This window comes from Mustela nigripes, chromosome 15 (genome assembly GCF_022355385.1).
Source record: "Mustela nigripes isolate SB6536 chromosome 15, MUSNIG.SB6536, whole genome shotgun sequence".
Classification (NCBI taxonomy): Eukaryota; Metazoa; Chordata; class Mammalia; order Carnivora; family Mustelidae; genus Mustela; species Mustela nigripes.
The window spans coordinates 39,186,587-39,204,254 of record NC_081571.1 but is presented as its reverse complement, the minus strand read 5'-3'; the positions used below and the strand labels follow the sequence as shown (position 1 = coordinate 39,204,254).

The 17,668-nt window shown below is 38.1% G+C and overlaps 1 protein-coding gene across 1 annotated transcript in view; it reads left to right on the top strand.

The window, feature by feature from the left end:
- DIAPH3 (diaphanous related formin 3) overlaps positions 1 to 17,668 on the top strand; it is a 498,555-nt gene that overhangs the window by 24,195 nt on the left and 456,692 nt on the right. The window contains exon 2 of the mRNA XM_059377539.1: positions 4,381 to 4,413. Within this exon, the coding sequence (XP_059233522.1) occupies positions 4,381 to 4,413 (33 nt within the window). The remainder of the gene's footprint in view (positions 1 to 4,380; positions 4,414 to 17,668) is intronic.

The window sequence follows — 17,668 nt, the reverse complement described above, 5'->3', positions numbered from 1 at the left end:
AACAGCTAAAAATTATTTTAAAAATAGTACCATGTATTTGACTTTGTCAGTGATCAGAGCTTATTAGCTTGACATTTGGTAGTGGGTGCCATGTAACTAATGACATGAGTGGACAGATCCTTTGCTTCCTGCTGGTTGCAGTGTGCTATCCAATGAAAGAAAATAGAAAATTTGCTAAAAGTCTTGGCTACAGCTTGGATTCTTCTTCTTCTTTGTCGTCGTTGTCGTCGTCTTCTTTTTTTTCAGTGTATGTGGACCTTGGGTTTTTATGTTGCTTAGTATTCTGTAGTTTAACTGGTCTTGTTTATTTCCTTGTAAACTAAGTTGGCTGGGGAGGGACCCCTTGCTATTTACAGCATTTCATACAGTGCTCTGCAAGCTCTAGATCTATTTTTTGACAGCATATATGGTCTTCAGTAAAGGTTTTGATGCCTTGCTTAAATGTGAATGTAGAGACCTATGTTCTGTATTTCTACCTTTTTTATTTCTTCAAAAGAACATAGGATCCAAAAAAAAAAAACAACCCCAAAACAAAACAAAAAACCTATAAAGACTTTTTCTCCTTTAGTTCCAGAGTGATCCTCTTGACCATTCATCCTAGGAATTGTCATTACAGAAGACATTCCTCCCTATCTATATGAGGTGTTCCTTACTTTTTCAGGAGAAAGTAGAATTAGTAAACTGAGCAACGTAGGAACACAGGAAGAAAGGTGAACTTTTTGGTTTGGGAAAGGATCCCTGACATACTTTAATACGACACCTGAACCATTTACCAACGGTTCTGCATACAGAACTGTTTTTGAAATTATTGCCCATTTGATTTATCCCATTGCCATAAAGCATAAATAACACCTATACAATCATAGACCAGGTAATGTAACTCAAGATCACAAAATCACATTTAGGTATGAATGTTTTAGTAGGTCTAAAACCGTATGCTTTCGATTTCTGTGTATGTGTGTGGAGGAACAAATAGAAAAGTTGCTATTAGGTTATTTTTAAAGTGGTCACATCTGCTTCCATTGAATGTATCCATTCCCTTCTTGGTATGGGTATCAGCAAATGCTACTTGTGAGCTGGATTGATGGGTGCAGTTCCTACTTCCCCCAAGCAGAAGCCAGAGTAAAAAGCATTGCTGGTAGCTATCAAACAAACAACTGCATTTTTTTAAGTGTCTTGGCTAACCAGACATAAACAGTATCTTCTAGTAGCAGTAAAAAGTCAGTAACTTTTTATAATAAAGTTCTTGCTTTTTTAAATTAAGAATGTCACCCCTGTAGTTTTAGATCTACTACAAAAAGGCCGAAACCCCACAGAATTACCTGAGGGTTTTATGTCTATCCTTTCCTTTCTCCTGCCAGTTGGACTTTTTAAGAGTCTGTGATCTAAACATCGACATAATGTCCACTTCATAGAAAACTTGAATTAACTTTGCAAATATCTTACAAAAGGGTACCGCTTGATAAAACTGTACATTTTAAAAATAAGCCATGTCTATTTTTCCTTTGGGTCGTGTTTGAAGTTGACTGGGATTGGACATTTCAGTTTTTAGGGAAAATTACTCATGCGTAGATCTATTTAAATTTTTGAATGCTGATGGGTTTTGTAGTAGTCTCTTTCAGATTGCATGCATATAAACAAATAGCTATGCAATTTCTCTTTTTTTGAAAGCTAAATTTTGAAATGACACTTATTCTGGTTTTCTTGTTTTGGAATAGGAACCAAAGTTTTTGTATTGGTTTTCCAAATCTTTACTCTGTTAGTCACTACCTGCGGTCTTGTTGAGTGTCCTTGAGTTTGCCATCACTTCCTGCCCTGCTGGCTTCTCTGGGTCTTGGTATGGATGGTGGAGAGAATTGATAGGCAGGTGCTTTCCAGAGAAGGAATAAGGAACTTGACCTTGGCTTCTTGTTTTTTCTCTCAGACTGTTGTTAGACTTCCTGAACTTGGATCCCTTTGAGTTTTCTTACCCCTGCAATATAATTCTGTCACAATTCATCACATGTTCTTTTTTGTAGAAGACTGTTTGTAATATAGCTAGTAACTGGGCATGCCTATGTGCTTGCATAGTTTTTAAAAAACTAAAGCATTGAACAAATGGAGTCCTTTTAGAAGCTAGATTCTTTAAGTTTTTATTTGAGAGAGAGCGTGAGCACATGAGCAGGGAGTCCAATGGGGCTCCGTCCAGGACCCTGGGATCATGACCTCAGCTGAAGGCATTCGCTTAACCAACTGAGCCACCCAGGTGCCACTAAAGCTAGATTCTCAGTGAGATGGTTTCACCATCTAAAGAAGTTTTGACCAAAAAATTGATCTTACGCATCTTTCTTCTACATAAGGGTGACTGTTCTATTCTGAGTTGTGAGTTTAACTCTAACTGAAAGGGCTATGTAGCTTTAGACCTTCGGAGTTATAAAAAAATGTTGTTTCTGGGTATTTACATGTTCTGTGTTTTGCATCCTGTAACCTCCACTACCCACTTTTCCTGTTTGGTATTGTACTTTCTGCATCTTTTCTGCAGTCTTTAGATCGTGAATCTTCCTTGGGCTCTACTCTAGTTTTTTAAAAATTGTTTCTTTCCATTCCCTCGATGTTGCTTTTATGACATTTTCCTCAGGCAACTCAAACAGGTATTTGGGACTATTTCGCTGAGGAAGGTGTTTTCTTTTTACCATGGTGTACTTCTCTAAACAGGATTCCAGCGGGATCCTTTTTCTGTGGCCCGAGTTTTTAAGCATTAAGTCACCTAGAATGCCATTGTCTTGGTAATTGGCTGTAGTCCTCTCCTCTTGTGAGAGGAATGCAGAACGACCCCTTTCAGGTGCCTTGCCCCCTTGGGATTGGGGTGGTATCTCTGGTGGAAGAATAGAGATGTGTTAACCACGGGCAGTGGGCTGGAAATCTCTGTTGGCGGGAAACTGGTGCATACAGCAGGCAGTTGGAGGGAGGGACTTCCCACACAGTCTTTCTACTGCTCCTTTTCCTGTGAACTTGAGAGCCATGTAGACTGGTGTCTAATTGTAATAATGGCCTCTGGGAGGAGACTGTGACCCCTAAGTACCTCAGAAATCTTAATAGTTCTTCCTAGGGGTATACCCACTCTTAAGGACTTCTGTGCTTGTTATTTTCAAGGACTGAAGGTAATATTGAAGACAACTTCTAGCCCAGAATTAGAAACCAGTTAATTCAGTACTTTCCTTTCTTCCCAATTGAACAGAGCGTTTAGGTTAAAACCTAGTGGTGGGGCTATTAAGTGTGGTGGGTTAGTTACTCAGCTTTGGTTCTACACAAAGCTTATTCTGGGCCCTTCCAGTTACTGTATTCCTTGCCCTAGAGGAAGGAATGTCTTGGTCAAAGAGCAAGAGAATCTGGGATAGTGATTTGTTCTGTACAATTTTTTAATCTGTATCATCCCTCAGGTAGATTGATGAGCATAAAGATGTATTCTGGTGTACAAATATGAATAACAAATTTCATCCCATCCATGTTGAATTCAGTGCCACGCAGGCTGTTAGATGATGAATGCTAACACATGTTCTTTTATACTTCTAAAATCAGATCTATTTAGGAATGCACTTGACCCTTTCTCTGCCCTTTTAAATGGTCTAATGCTACTGAATAAGACAAGGAAGCATTGGAAATTGATTCTGGCTCCTTGAATATAAAATCTTGCCTGACTCCGGAATTTATAAAACTTAGATTTCTAGTTGTCTTTTTTTCCTCCTAAATACTTTTTCTTTTGAACACCACTTTGTAAGAAACTAATTTATTCACTTTGTAAAGTGGCCTTATGTTTGTCTAGCAGGGAAATCAGCAAAAGGGTTCTCAAAGAAGCTAGCAATGAAATTGAAAAGTGTCTACTGTCACCACTGGTGATAAATCAAACTGATGTTAAAGATGCAAATAGTCATTCCAGTACTCTCTTCGTTACTAGAATTGTTTAAGTTAATTAAGCCAGCAAAGTACTTCATTATCTTCTATGCTGCATGCTAATGGTAGATTTAAAGTTTCACTGTCTTGTAGTTCAGATTTTTTTTCATGTTTTAAATCTCCCTATCCATTGTGTTCAAAGTCCATTTACTTAATGGTAACAAATATTGTTAATCAGGACTATCTATTTGTTGTAGCACAGGTTTCTAGTTTATCAGGTTTGCAAGTCCAAGAAATCTTGAGAAACGTTTGAAATTACACTATTCAGGGTTCCTTTTGTCCATCTTCTTGAGAAGGTGATTAAAGCAATATATAATTCATTTTTATTAGACTGTCAGGAATTTAATTACATTCAACTTAGCATTGTAGAATTTTTAAATGTATTCTATTAGCTAAAATAAAAAAAAGCTGTTATAAATTACTGATATGATTGGTTTCTTTTATTTGCAGCATTTAAATATTAAGACACTGACGGATGATATGGTAAGGTTATGCTCAACATTTCTTCCGTTGTGAATCTTAACTAACCATGTAATGTGGATGCCGTGCTATGCTAACACCTTTGAAACTGCTTGTTTTGGAAATATGCTGTTTTTTATAATGCCAAAGTAAGAGGCAGAACAGATTAAAAAAAAAATACATGACATTTTTTGCTTTTAAATAGTAAAAGGAACTAGTTGATATGTTAATTTAAAAAATTTGTTTAATTACAAATTGTTAGTCAACTTTGAATCATTCAAATCAGCTCTCATTCTTTGGGGATGAATTGCACACTTCAGAAAGAGGTAAAAAAAATAGCTAAAGATATTTAGCGTTTTGAAATATGTAGTTGCTAATTAAAGTAAACCAGACTAAAATCTCATGCACGTATTTAAAAAAATATTGTTCAAAAACGAGAGAACCTTCCTATTTGTTCTGCCTATTGCTGCTTATCAGTAATGAACACTTTATAGCACTGTTATGGATTTCTTGTATATTCGAGTACATGTTTTTGAGAAATAGATTTTTGAATGTAACTCGTGGCTAATGATAAGGGATAATAAGAACAGCAACAAGGTCCACCCAAATAATAATATTTTAAAAAGTCAGTATGGTGGGACAAAGCGCAGTGCCTTGTTGACCTGATTTTGAATTTGAATTCACCTTTAATATGAAACAGGGAGCCTAAAACATAGTAAGCCCTCAAAAAAGTGTTTGGCACCCTTGTTATCCAAAGGACTCTGTTGGGTACTTGGATAAAGTGGATATGTGGAGTTGAATGAGATCTAGATCTTGACATGCAAGATGGAAGACATTCAATTAGAATATTCTGTTTTATTTCTCTGAGTAAGATCTAAGCAAAGAAGGTTGATGCAAGCTTTTCTGGATAATGTTTTTCATATAACAGCATTTAGAAAGTTGTAGTGATATAGAATGCTTACAGAGAGGATATGTAATTTCTTACCTCGCAAGGTAGATGTTGTCCTCATCTTGGCCCTCAGTTACACGGAGGGTCAGCTAGGTTAAGTAAGCAGTTTGCCCAAGTATGCGCAGCTGGCCAGGGGTGCAGCTATGGCTTGAATCTTGTTCCACAAAGCTCCGAAACCATATGCTTGGGCAAACTGTAATGAACACTTTATAGCACTGTTATGGATTTCTTGTATATTCGAGTACATGTTTTTGAGAAAAACATGCTGACTTAGCCTTCATATGGCTGCTTATGACTGATAATAAAACCACCTGCAATTTTTGGTATGATAGAATATATAATATACAATGATAGAATTGTAAGAGCCTTCTTAAAATAGTTCATCTAGCATATAGTTCACCCATGTAAAGTGTACAACTGAATGGTTTTGGGTTGTATTCAGAGTTGTACAGGCATTGCCACAATCAAATTTTAGAGCATTTCCACCACCCAAAGAGAAGCTTCCTACTTATAAGCAGTCACTCATCCCCAACTCCGCCAGCCCGAGGGAATGTCCAGGCTACATAAGCTAGAGACTGCCACTTCTGGACATTTCCCATGAATGGAGTCATGATACATGAAAGCATTCAGTCACAAAAGACCGCTTTGCATAATGTTTTCAAGGGTTATCCATGTTGTAGCTTGTATTGCTGCTTTGTTCCTTTCTCTTGCCGAATGCAATTCTAGGACTTGTGAGATTTGATCATATTTTATGGGCACTAAGCATTTTTTCCCTCTCTTCATTTAGCTGCTGCTCTTACCCTTGTTAGGACTGACCTTGCACATTGCCAACCCGCAGCCTCTACTCTAAGTTCTAGAAACAATCCTGTTTCTTTTCTACAGTGGCCTCAGCAGGTCATTCTGGAACCCGCCATGCTCTGATCGTACGTTAATAAATGGGCTCCTCCTCAGTGAAGACTGTAGTTTTCTCTCTCCCTTTTGCCTCCATCCCTGCTCTCCCCTCATCCTTGTAATCGGGCTTGGGAAGGTCAGAACTTTTGGGAAGTTACCATAGTGTCTTGTGTGGTATTTCTATCAAAGCAGTATATCACTCTATGATCTTCTCATCAGTTTAAACATCTTCAAGGAAGAAGCAGTATTTTAATTGTAGGTATGCTCTCTGGTACATGGTAAGCATTTTCATTAGTTTTTCATTGAACGAATAAAAGAATGAATCCCTGTTTTTGATTACTTGCCTGGTATTGTGGTTTCCTTGGACATGGGGATAACTTGGTCCTGGTTGGGCTTTCCAGAAATGGACCCTTGCCTTTGCACAGGAAAAAAAAGCTTTAAAAACAAAACAAAAACAAAAAATAGCTTTGGTAAGAGCTTGCTGTCAGAATTTTGACCACCTGCCTGGATCCCTAATGGTTGCCTTTTCCCTGCTTTTATCTTCAGTGTGCCCACAAATGTTTCTTCTAGATTCCTCCTTAACCTTTTCCCCCTTGACCGGCTGACTGGTCTCCCCAGCTCCCACTACTCACTTCTGCTCTTGTACTTTAGCCTGGCTCTTGAATATGCTGGTGCTCAAGTCCAGGGAAGGATCAAGCAGGCAGCTGGATGCTTTGCTGTAGAGCATAGAGAAGAAGCCTGGCTCTGCTGAATAAGAAGCTCTGAAAAGCAAACCTTACTCATTGATTGATGCACTGTGGAAAGGGCATTGGATGAGGAATCCGGAAACTCTTGTGGAAAGAACAAACTTCACCTCTTAGCTCTTTGACCTTGGCAAATCAATTAACTTGAATGTTCACTTATTTGTAAAGCAGGACTAATTATACCTTCTCTACTTTCCTCATAGAGTTCCGAGTTTTGCTTAAGTTGAAATGTGTTGCATGGCTGCATTCATTTCTGTCCCTTTTACACCCCTTTAAAAAATATTTTCCAATGTATAGACAGTGGGATGATGTGATACATCTGTAGTTGAGCCTCAAACATTGTGTCACAGACCAGTGCACAACTCGGAGGAAAGGAGGTAAGGGTAGCTGGATATCTAAGAGCCTCCGTAAGGTGTTTCTGGGGAGTTAGCGCTTAGGGAAGCATTTGCCGTGGAAGCTTTAGTGTGTGCTGCCAGTGTTTTCTAATTAAAGTGGCCACCCCACATACATGTTGCATGTGTATTCTTAATTTAGAACTTTTAAAGAAAGATTTTATTTGACACAGAGGGAGAGGGCATAAACAGGGGGAGAGGCAAGCAGAGGGAGAAGGAGAAGCTGATTCCTCGCTGAGCGAGGAGCCTGATGCAGTACTGGATCCCAGGACCCTGAGATCATGACCTGAGCTGAAGGCAGATGCTTAACTGAGCCACCTAGGTGCCCCAATTTAGAACTCTTTAATGTGAGAATAGCGTGTTTTGGGCAGAACATGAGAGAAGGTGCATAAGAATGGTGTCACCTATAGTCACATGTTTGAATGAGTATTTTAGAAACATTAAGTTGAAACATTCTGGGAAGCATTAATGTTAAAAATTCATCTCCTTTTAATTTGTTGTGATGAAGGCCTACAAAAATATTTCACGTTTCAAGTTATTTCTTGAGTTACAGTCAGGATTTCATAGAACACTGTCCGTTTGCGCAAAGTCCTGCTCTGGTGTGGAGATCCCTGGGCAGAGTTGATATACTTGAAACCGTGTTGTTTCTACAAATACTTGAGCAATCACGGTGTATAAAGAGCAATGCAAGGTGAAAAGGTCGTTTAGTTTACAACCATCGATTGTCTACATCTGGGTTGAAAAGCGCTCTTTCCATGGAGAGACAAAAGGATTGAGACAAGGGCAGTGAAGGGAGCCCAGTTAGGAAAGGTAAACAAAAAGAAACTGAACGTGGATGACTCGATGCTGAATTCTCCATCAGTGTGTCCGCGGAGTGTTTTTGTGGTCTAGAAGTTGTTTTAACTTGCTTACTGTCCCTCACAACCATTAGTTTAAAGTGTGGGGCCCCTGCTGATTGTCTTGTCTTTTATCCCTCCCGCAGCCCGTATTACTATCATAATCTCTGGTGTGGCCTGCAGTAATGATTTACACACTCTCTTGGCCGGGACCTGCAGTAAGAAGTACCGCCCCGCACACATACACATAAATTCTCATCTCAACTGAAACAATTTTATAAACAATTATTTAATGTTTCTGAGCATTGCAAACTCTGATCTTTTCCACTCCTTTCTATTGTATTTTTACTCCTCTCCATTCCATTAAAAAAAAAAAAAAAAAAAAAAAAAAGGTTTGGGTGCAGATCAGATCCACTGCATTGATCTCTTGTCCCACACATGGCTCACAACCATAGCTTGAAAATGGACATTGGCTTAGACAGCAACCAGAAGAGGTCCTCCGGTCTCTCCAAGTGTCTGCTCTTCACTTCATGACTTGTGGTTGAAAGTGGAAGTCTGGGTTCAGGTGCTAGTTCTGCCGCTTGCTAGCTGTGTGAATGCGGAGGACTCATTAAGCTGTGGAGCCTTGGTATCCCTGGTGATAGAGCTTTTTAAGGGAGAAACACTGCCAACACACTTGGTGAACTATGTATTCACTGTACTAGTGGTATAAGTAGGAATATGCTTTTTTTTTTTTTTTAAAGAAAGAGGAAGGATTTCTTTATAACACAATGCACCAATTTTATGGCTGTAACCTGATGAATTTTGACAAATATATGCAATCATGTATACACGATGATTATGATAGAAAAGTTTTCCATCACCCTCAAAAGATTCCCTTTGTGCTCTTTATGGTCAATCCTTCCTGCCCTCCCCCAAACCCCCTGCCCATTTTGGTTCTTGGGAATCATGAATCAGCTTACTGCACTACACAATTCAGTTTCTAGGATTTCATATAAATGGAGTGTCTGGCTTCTTTTACTTAGTGTAACTCTTTTGAGACCCCTCTTGTGCTTTGGTGTATCAGAAATTTGTTCTTTTTATTACTGAATACTATTCCATTGTTTGGTAATACTACAGTTTCTATATTCAGTAGTTTGGGTCTCTAGTTTTTGGGTACTGAGTAAAGCTGTGAACATTTGGATATAGTTCTTGTGGGCCGGTTTTCATTTTGGAAGGGGAATCAGGTGGTAACTATTACTAACTTTATAAGAAACTGACAAATTGTTTCCCCTAATGAGTAATGATGTTGAGCATCTTTTACTGTGCTTATTTGCTATTCCTATCTTGTAATGTCTATCACAAGATATAGGGCCATTCAAATCATTCTTGAGTGGGCTTTGGGTTTTCAAGGAATTTTTTCATATCTGTATTTTGAATTAGGTTTTTGTGATATTTCCTTATCCTTTTATATATAGGATCTTTATTCTTATATATAGGATCTTTCCCCCCCTTTCTAATCCTGATTAGTAACTTGTCTTCTGTCCCCCGGCCCCGCTTTCCCCTCGCCCTGCTGTTTAACAGTCTGGGTAGAGATTTGTCAATTTTATTGATCTCAGAAAAACAGTTTTAGGTTTCATTAATTTCTGGATGATAACTTTGCTTTTATCTTTCCTTTTGCCTTTATCTTTTTATGGTTTCTTAAAGTAGTAACTTACATAATTGATTTGAGGCTTTTGCTTCCTAATATAAAAAAATTACACTATAAATTTTCCTCTGAGAGCTACTTTAGCTGTATCATTTTCTGAATATTCAAAATATCTTCTGATTTCCTGTTGATTTCTTTTTTAACCCATTGGTTATTTAGATCTGTGTTTAACTTTTAAATATTTGGCTTTTCCTGATCATTCTATTACTGACTTAAAACTTAATTCTCTTGTGGCCAGGGATCATAGTTTGTGTGACTTCAATCATTTTCATTTTTGAGTCCTCTCTTTCCAGAATGTGGTCTGTCTTTGTGAATGTTATGTGTGCATTCTACTTGTTTTAGAATTAGTCTATAAGTCCTATTGGTTGACAGTGTTGTTCATATATTCTGGATTTTTCTGTTCACTTGTTCTAATAATTGAGAGAGAAGAGGGAAGTTTCCAACTATGATTTTGGATTTTTATTTCTCTTTTCAGTTCTATAAGTTTTGCTCCATATATTTTAAAGCTCTGCAATTAAGTGCATATATACTTAGGATTGCAGTAAATCTTTCATCATTATAAAATGACTACTTATATCCCCAGTAATATTCATTAAATTATAGTCTTTGGAAATTTACTGGATTTATTGGCTATACTTGATATAGTTATTCCCTTCCTCTTTGGACAAATATTTCTTGTTTTTAGGGACAGAAACCTTATTGATTTTTGTATCCCTATGACCTTTTTCTATTTTGTGTGGTTTTCCCCTGCCTGTCTTAAACTATTATTTATCAGGTTTCTTTCTTTCAGCCACTGCTCCCCTCTGTGTATAGTACTGGACTGGGGTGGATCCCCTTAGTCCATGTCTTTGTCTATGACCTTTAAGTTGAGACCTATTACTGCACTGGCCTACCGAATACCTTTGTATGGATGTCTCATCTGTACTTGAAACTCTACATGCCCCACATGAAACCTTTGACTTTCTTTCCTCTTAAGCTTGTTTCTGTTGCTATATTCTCATAGAAGGTAGCTTCTTGATGATGATTTCTTGAATCTATTTCCTTTTCTCTATTCCTTCTATCAGAACATAAGGCTCCCTATCTCTTGTCAGGATTTTTAAGAAACTCTGTTGCTCCCTAAAAAGTCAGCTTCCTGCACACCAGGCTGACCCATCTAAATTATATATCTGACCTTATTTTACCTCATTTGAAACTGCTTAGGTGCTCCTGTTATCTATAAGTCAAGCCTGAACTCTTTAATATGACCTATAAGACCTTTATGGTAGGATCCTGCCTCTCTAACTTGATAGGCATTTCTTAGTAAACATAAAGACCCTCTAATTGTTAGCTTTATGCTAAGTAGTGTTCCAAATATTAGCTTTATAAATACTTAATGCCCCCTTAGAAGCTTGTGAAAATTACTATTCCCATTTTGAAAAATGGCAAAACTGAGCAAGAGAGATTTAATAACTTGTTCAATGTCATGGGGGTGGTGAGAAAAGACTATGACAGACTGATTCTAGAGAACATGGTCTTTACCAAAAGAGTTATATTGCTTTTTAAATACTATTCCTTTCTCCACTGGGAGTGCCAGTATAAAATCTCAAAGTATATTTTCTTGTTTTCTGGTTTTCCCCCTTGAAGCCATTTGTATGAGACTTCTGACCTTTAAATTGATAAGGAAAAATTGTATCCTAGTCATTGATCTTAATTCTGAGAATTACAATTGTAAAAATATTCTAAGAAGTTTTCTATAATTAGAAATGAGTTATTTTTAGTATTTCCAATAAACAAAACTGAGAGACCTTTATGTGTGCGAATGAGAGATGTCAACGAGTAAAGGATATGAATCTTTTTTTTTCTTTTTTTTTAATTGTAAAAGACATGGGAAAACTCTCTATGGGAAACCAATTCATGGATCTAGTAATGGCCTTCGAGCCATTGGTCTTCGAAGCCATTGAAGGTAACACCTGGTTGTGGGTTCTGATGAGTGTTTTGAGAGGCTTTTATTGTTCTCTGTGGGCCTTGTGACTAACTCAATATAACAGCTACCAGATTACTCCAGCATGTTCCTAAGTGTGTTACGTGAGAGTAATCTGCTCAAAGAAGAGTTGCCCAGATGAATAAGTTTAACAGGACTGTGTTTGGCCTTTCTGCAGGCTATTCTTGGATCTACCTAAATGTGACCTCCTTTGTGGGATAAATGCTAAATTAATTGGACGTTGTACTTATGAAAGAAAATAATCATTTTTATCTGATTATGTACCTCACTTGCAACTCACTTAACAGAACATAAATCATCAACTTTAAAAAAAAGAGCTTAACTTAAAAGAATTAATTAAATTTTCTTTATTGGCCTAATGGGACATAAAACTTTCTGTACTATAATTTAAGTTCATTTTGAATTTTTATGAACTTCTATTTTCCTTGGTAGGTTTAAAAACCATGAATAATAATGCAGAGAGTATGGTATTTTCCAGTTTTTCTTTGAAATGATATATTCAAAAGAAACTTTTCTTTGTAAAGTAAATAAACCAGCATGGCCTGGGACAATTGAATGTATGTGGTAAAATACATCAAATAAATTCTATAAGCTTAAATTATTCACTAAGTCAGGTGAGCCGTTCTGAGCCCATTAATATGAGTTAATTAGAGCTTCCTGTACTTAGGTTTTCAGTAGTAACACTTAAGTACTATCTTAGAATCTTTAAATATTTATGGGATAGTTTAGAGAGCTCCTACTCAAATCAGTAGGAACTTAGGAATAAGATCAAGAGCTCTCAGAGTTGAATATACTAAGATGTAGTGGGTGTGCAGACTCGTTTATTCATCCTTTTCTCCCTTCATTCATTAAGCATTTGAGTGGTTAGTACTGTTATAGGAATACAAAGATAAATATGACTCTCTCTGCCTCTGGGAACAGTGGGAAAGGAGATGTGTATACAGTTTACAGTTGTATAGGTGTACAATAATACTGTCCCAGGCCCATCGTACTGTATTTAGTGTTCATTGGAAGTATAAGGTCAGCTTTGATGTTGGGAGAGGACTTGGTAGAGAAGGTGACTTTTCCACTATTTCTGAAGCACAAGTTGGAATCTAAGCTGGCAGAAGTTGTAGTATTTTTTTACTCTGATAATTTTACTTCCTGGATACTAACTGAGTGGATTCCTAATGGAAATGTTGGATTGGCAAATAGCAATTGTTGATGTTTTCAGGAAATTTTGTTTATCAGTATTACTCATCTATGTCTTCTAAAAAGTGTAATATTTATCTACAGAGCTAATTTATATTTCCTTTTATGTATATAGTTTTTGCATGTAGGAAATTAGAATTGTACTTAAAGATGTGAGTAGGTATAACTTAGGGATTGTTTGAATATTCTTTTTAAGTGACTGTTTTTTCCTTTGAGTGGATATTTTTCTTCTCACGTGGTGTTGCATTACAGAAGTCAAGGTTGTGTTCAGTCTAGGGGACTAATACTCAAAGGATCAGTGTCAGGAAGAAGTCTAGGTTATTTTCAATATATAAAACCATAACACTTGGAGTTCTTCCTGATTTTGTTGGGAAAGAATTGGCAAAGCAAGAAGCTATGGCTTGTATCCCAGACATGGAAGATAGAAAGCTATTTATTATTCACTTAACAAAAACGAATAGAACACCCACTATATGCTTGGACGATGTGGAATTCTAGGAGTAGGTCCAGTAGTGAATAAAATAATAATTCTGTTCTTATACCGTGGTAGAGTAAACATATGATAGAGGTAGTTTCAGAATAGTGTTGTTACTAGGTAATGGCAGGCACCAGACTTGTGGGCATCTTGCTCAGTCTTGAGTCGGGAAGGCTCCTACCTAAGATGTAGTTAACTGAGAGCTGAAGATGGAGTTGAAATGAGCCAGATTAAGGGGATGGGATAGGAGTTGTGGTTGTAGATAGGATTTAGGCACAGGGAACAACATGCACTTTTAAGAGACTCTGGCTTTTTCATTACATCTGGGTCCTACAACGTAAGAGGGCTGGAGTGGTGAAGAGATTGTCTGAAGTAAAAGTGCAGTTTAGATCAAGCTGGACCTTCTTGAGCCATGGTAAAATTGGAATGCCCTTCTCTGAATAATGGGGATGCAAAAGTTGAAAGGTTTTAAGCATAAGAGTGAGGGGCAGGTTTGGATTTGCATTTCAGTAAGATCAAAATGATGTCAATATAGAGAGTAGCTCGGAGTGTTTGGGTGTAGAGGGACAGAGCAGACTTAGAGGTAAGTGAGGAGGCTATGGCTGTTGTCCAGGTGCCCAGAAGCAGGACAGTAGCAGTAGGGACAGAGAGAAGATGATTTAAGAAGAGTCGATCTATATGGTTTCATGATTTGTTTCCTTATTGGTTTTCATTATTACTACAATTCAGATGATTTTCTGTTGATCTAAGTCAAAATCAGAAGTCCTAGCCCATCCATATCAGCACCCAGATGCCTCTCTGACCATCCAGGTCCATTTATTCTTTTTCTCTGATATCCTCTCCCAACTCCTCTGTTCTTCTCAAGCCCTCCTACTTTACCCGTTGGCAGTCAAAGCCTGTCTTTGAATGTTTGTTTTTCCTTCTTGCTCTAATTGAAACCTAGATGTTCTTTGAAGACTTTTCATTCCTGTTAGCTTCTTCCTTCAAAAGCTTCTAGCTCTTTTTGAGCATTTCTGGTGCAGTTCTCCTGGTTGGTCTCAACTTGAGGTCTTGTAGTTTCTGCCACCAATGCATGAAAGGCATTAGAACTTGAGTTGTTTACTTTTCCACCTTGATTTCTGTTATTCTGTACCTACCAGGGGTTCTTCAGCCGTAGGCCATGGACACCAGGGGTCTGTAGTAAAATGCATGGTGTCCTTGAACTGGAAGAGAAAAAAAAATTAATTTCTTTATCTTCATTAATCTTTAAGTAAAACTTAGGTTTTTTTTTTTTTTTTTTAAGTTATGAATGTAGGTGAAAACAAATTCCAAACACATACAGAAGGATTTGACCTGTGAATTTATTATACCACAGAAAACAGATACGTTCAAAGCACATTAGTGATTAAAGATACTTCAAAAGGTGGTTTGTGTTTAACACTATGTTGAAATTAGATTTCCTGTTACCCATGTTCTATGATGAGTTCATGAAGACCTATTTCTATAAAATTTTAAAATATTTTAATAATACTGTTTTTGTTATTATACCTATTTTAGTCATTTAAAAGTATCCTCTGAGGAGCTCTGTATTAGTCTTCTGTTGTTATATAATTATCCTAAAGCTGAGTGGGTTAAAACAAAAATAAATATATAGCATTTCAGTTTCTTGGGTCTAAAATTTGGAAGGAGCTTAGTGGGATAGTGGTGGTTTGAGGTCTTCCATGAGATTATAAGCACAGCACTGGCTCAGGCTGCAGTCATGCTAAGTCTTGCTGGGGCTGGAGAATCCATTTATGGGGTGTTCACTTCTGACTGGGAAGTTGGTGCTGGTAGTTGTTGGGGGCCTCCGTTTTCTCCTGTGTGGGCATCTTCACTGGCAGCTCTGCAACAGTTGGCTGTAGAAGGCATATTGTAATTTATTTTATTTTAAAAGATTTTATTTATTTATTTGACAGGAGACACAGTGGGAGAGGGAACACAAGCAAGGAGAGTGGGAGAGGGAGAAGCAGGCTTCCACTGAGCAGGGAGCCTGATATAGGACTTGATCCCAGGACTCTGGGATCATGCCCGAGCCAAAGGCAGATGCTTAATGACTGAGCCACCCAGGTGTCCCTGCAATTCATTTTCAAGGAATTTTAATAACCTAGTGAGTATGCTTCTTATTGAATAAGATAACCTCTGAAATTTAAATGTAAATTACTGTAAGTAGGTACATTTCGGGGGGGTGGGGGGTGATGGTAAACTTTCTTGTCAAAGCCTCTGGCTAAGGAACGTCTTAGAATTTCACTAAAACCTAAATTTAAGGGCAGGGAGGGCCATTTCTCACACTAAGGGCTATTAAAGTTAGAGTGTTATAGTGGGTGGCTTGGTGGGAATTGTTCCTGAGTGCTCGGATGTGGCCTCAGAATGGAATGGTTAGTTCTTCACACCTGCAAGGATGAATGGCCAATTTCCCCTTAAAAGAGTTCTATCTTGGGCGCCTGGGTGGCTCAGTGGGTTAAGCCGCTGCCTTCGGCTCAGGTCATGATCTCAGAGTCCTGGGATCGAGTCCCGCATCGGGCTCTCTGCTCAGCAGAGAGCCTGCTTCCCTCTCTCTCTCTCTGCCTGCCTCTCCATCTACTTGTGATTTCTCTCTGTCAAATAAATAAATAAAATCTTTAAAAAAAAAAAAAAAAAAGAGTTCTATCTTAGTCCAGGTTTTAGTTCTGGATCTATCTTAGTTCTATCTTAGTGCTGATGGCACCAGCCCTTCAGTTAAGACCATGGAACAGGCAAGCATGTCTTTGGACTGTCAACGTGTACCATCTTCCATAATTCTCCCATCAGCCTCACAGGGTTCCCTGATGTATCCTCTTTTCAAGCCTATTTTGAGGTTCCCTCACACCAGAATTAATCACTTATTCCTTTCCATTGCTAGTTTATTTGGCTTATGATTTTTTTTCTTGGGGTCATCTATATATTTTATCTTTATTTATAGTAGCTTCTCCTGTTTTTTTCTTCAGTTGGTAAGCCTCTTCATGGATGGTACTGTATCTTATATATTTTATCCAGTAATTGCTCATTCACTTACACCATGTGCTAATTGATTGCTAGCTATCTGCTAGGTTCTGCTAGGTTCTACCTGCTAGTCACATACAGCAGTGACTATAATAGTTTCCTGTTGCTGTGTTAACAGTTACCCCCAAATTTTAGTGACTTAAAACAGCAATCGTTTAGTTTCTTGCACTTTTTCTGGGGGCAGGAATTTGGTAGTTGCCTTAGTATGTGGTTTTGGCTTCGAGTCCCATGAGACTGTAATGAAGATGTTGGTTCGAGCTATATAACTCTTACTCTCTGAGGACCTAGTAGTCCTCTGTTGCTATATAATAAGTCATCTGAAGGCTCAGCTGGGCTTCTAAGATGGCACACTCGCATGGCTGTTGGCAAGAGGCTTCTCGGCCTCTTTAGTTTCTTTAGCTCATTTCTTTGCCATGTGGACCTCTACCAGGTCTTGAGTGCCTTCCTGGTGTGGTCTTTTATGATCTGGTCTTAGAAACCACACTCCATAATTTCCACAGTATCCTACTGTTTATACAAGTCAGAATTATTTGGGACTATCTTAGAGACTGGCTACCATAGTGACTATGACAGTTGATGGTTTGTCTAGCATGCCCCTTATATTTTAGTGGGGAGGAGACCCATCAACTTTCTCAAAATAAATCAAGGAATTGCATGTTTTCACAAGTCTTGTGAAAGGACACGAAAAGGGAATAAACTGTGTGCGGTGATGATGCGGAGTATGGAATCCATTTGATAGAGTGGTCTCCGAAGGCATTTCAGGCCTTAACCCAAAGCAGAAAGGTGAGAAGGAACTTCATTTCCTATTAACAACTCGCAGGGGATAGGTATTATCATGAAAGATTTAAATAGCTTCCTTAGCTTTGACACAACAAGCAGGTGGCTGGGCAGGATCCAGAATTCAGACTCAGGAGCCCATTTTTTAATCAGCAAGTTGCTTGTATAGTAATAAAATTAATTAAAAAGCCAAGCGATTTTAGCTGTTAGGTTTTTTTTTTTCCTTCTCCTTCCTCAACTTTCTTTTTTTTTTTAAGATTTATTTATTTTAGAGAGAGAGCACAAGCCGGGGGGGGGGGGGGGGGGGGGGGGGGGGGGGGG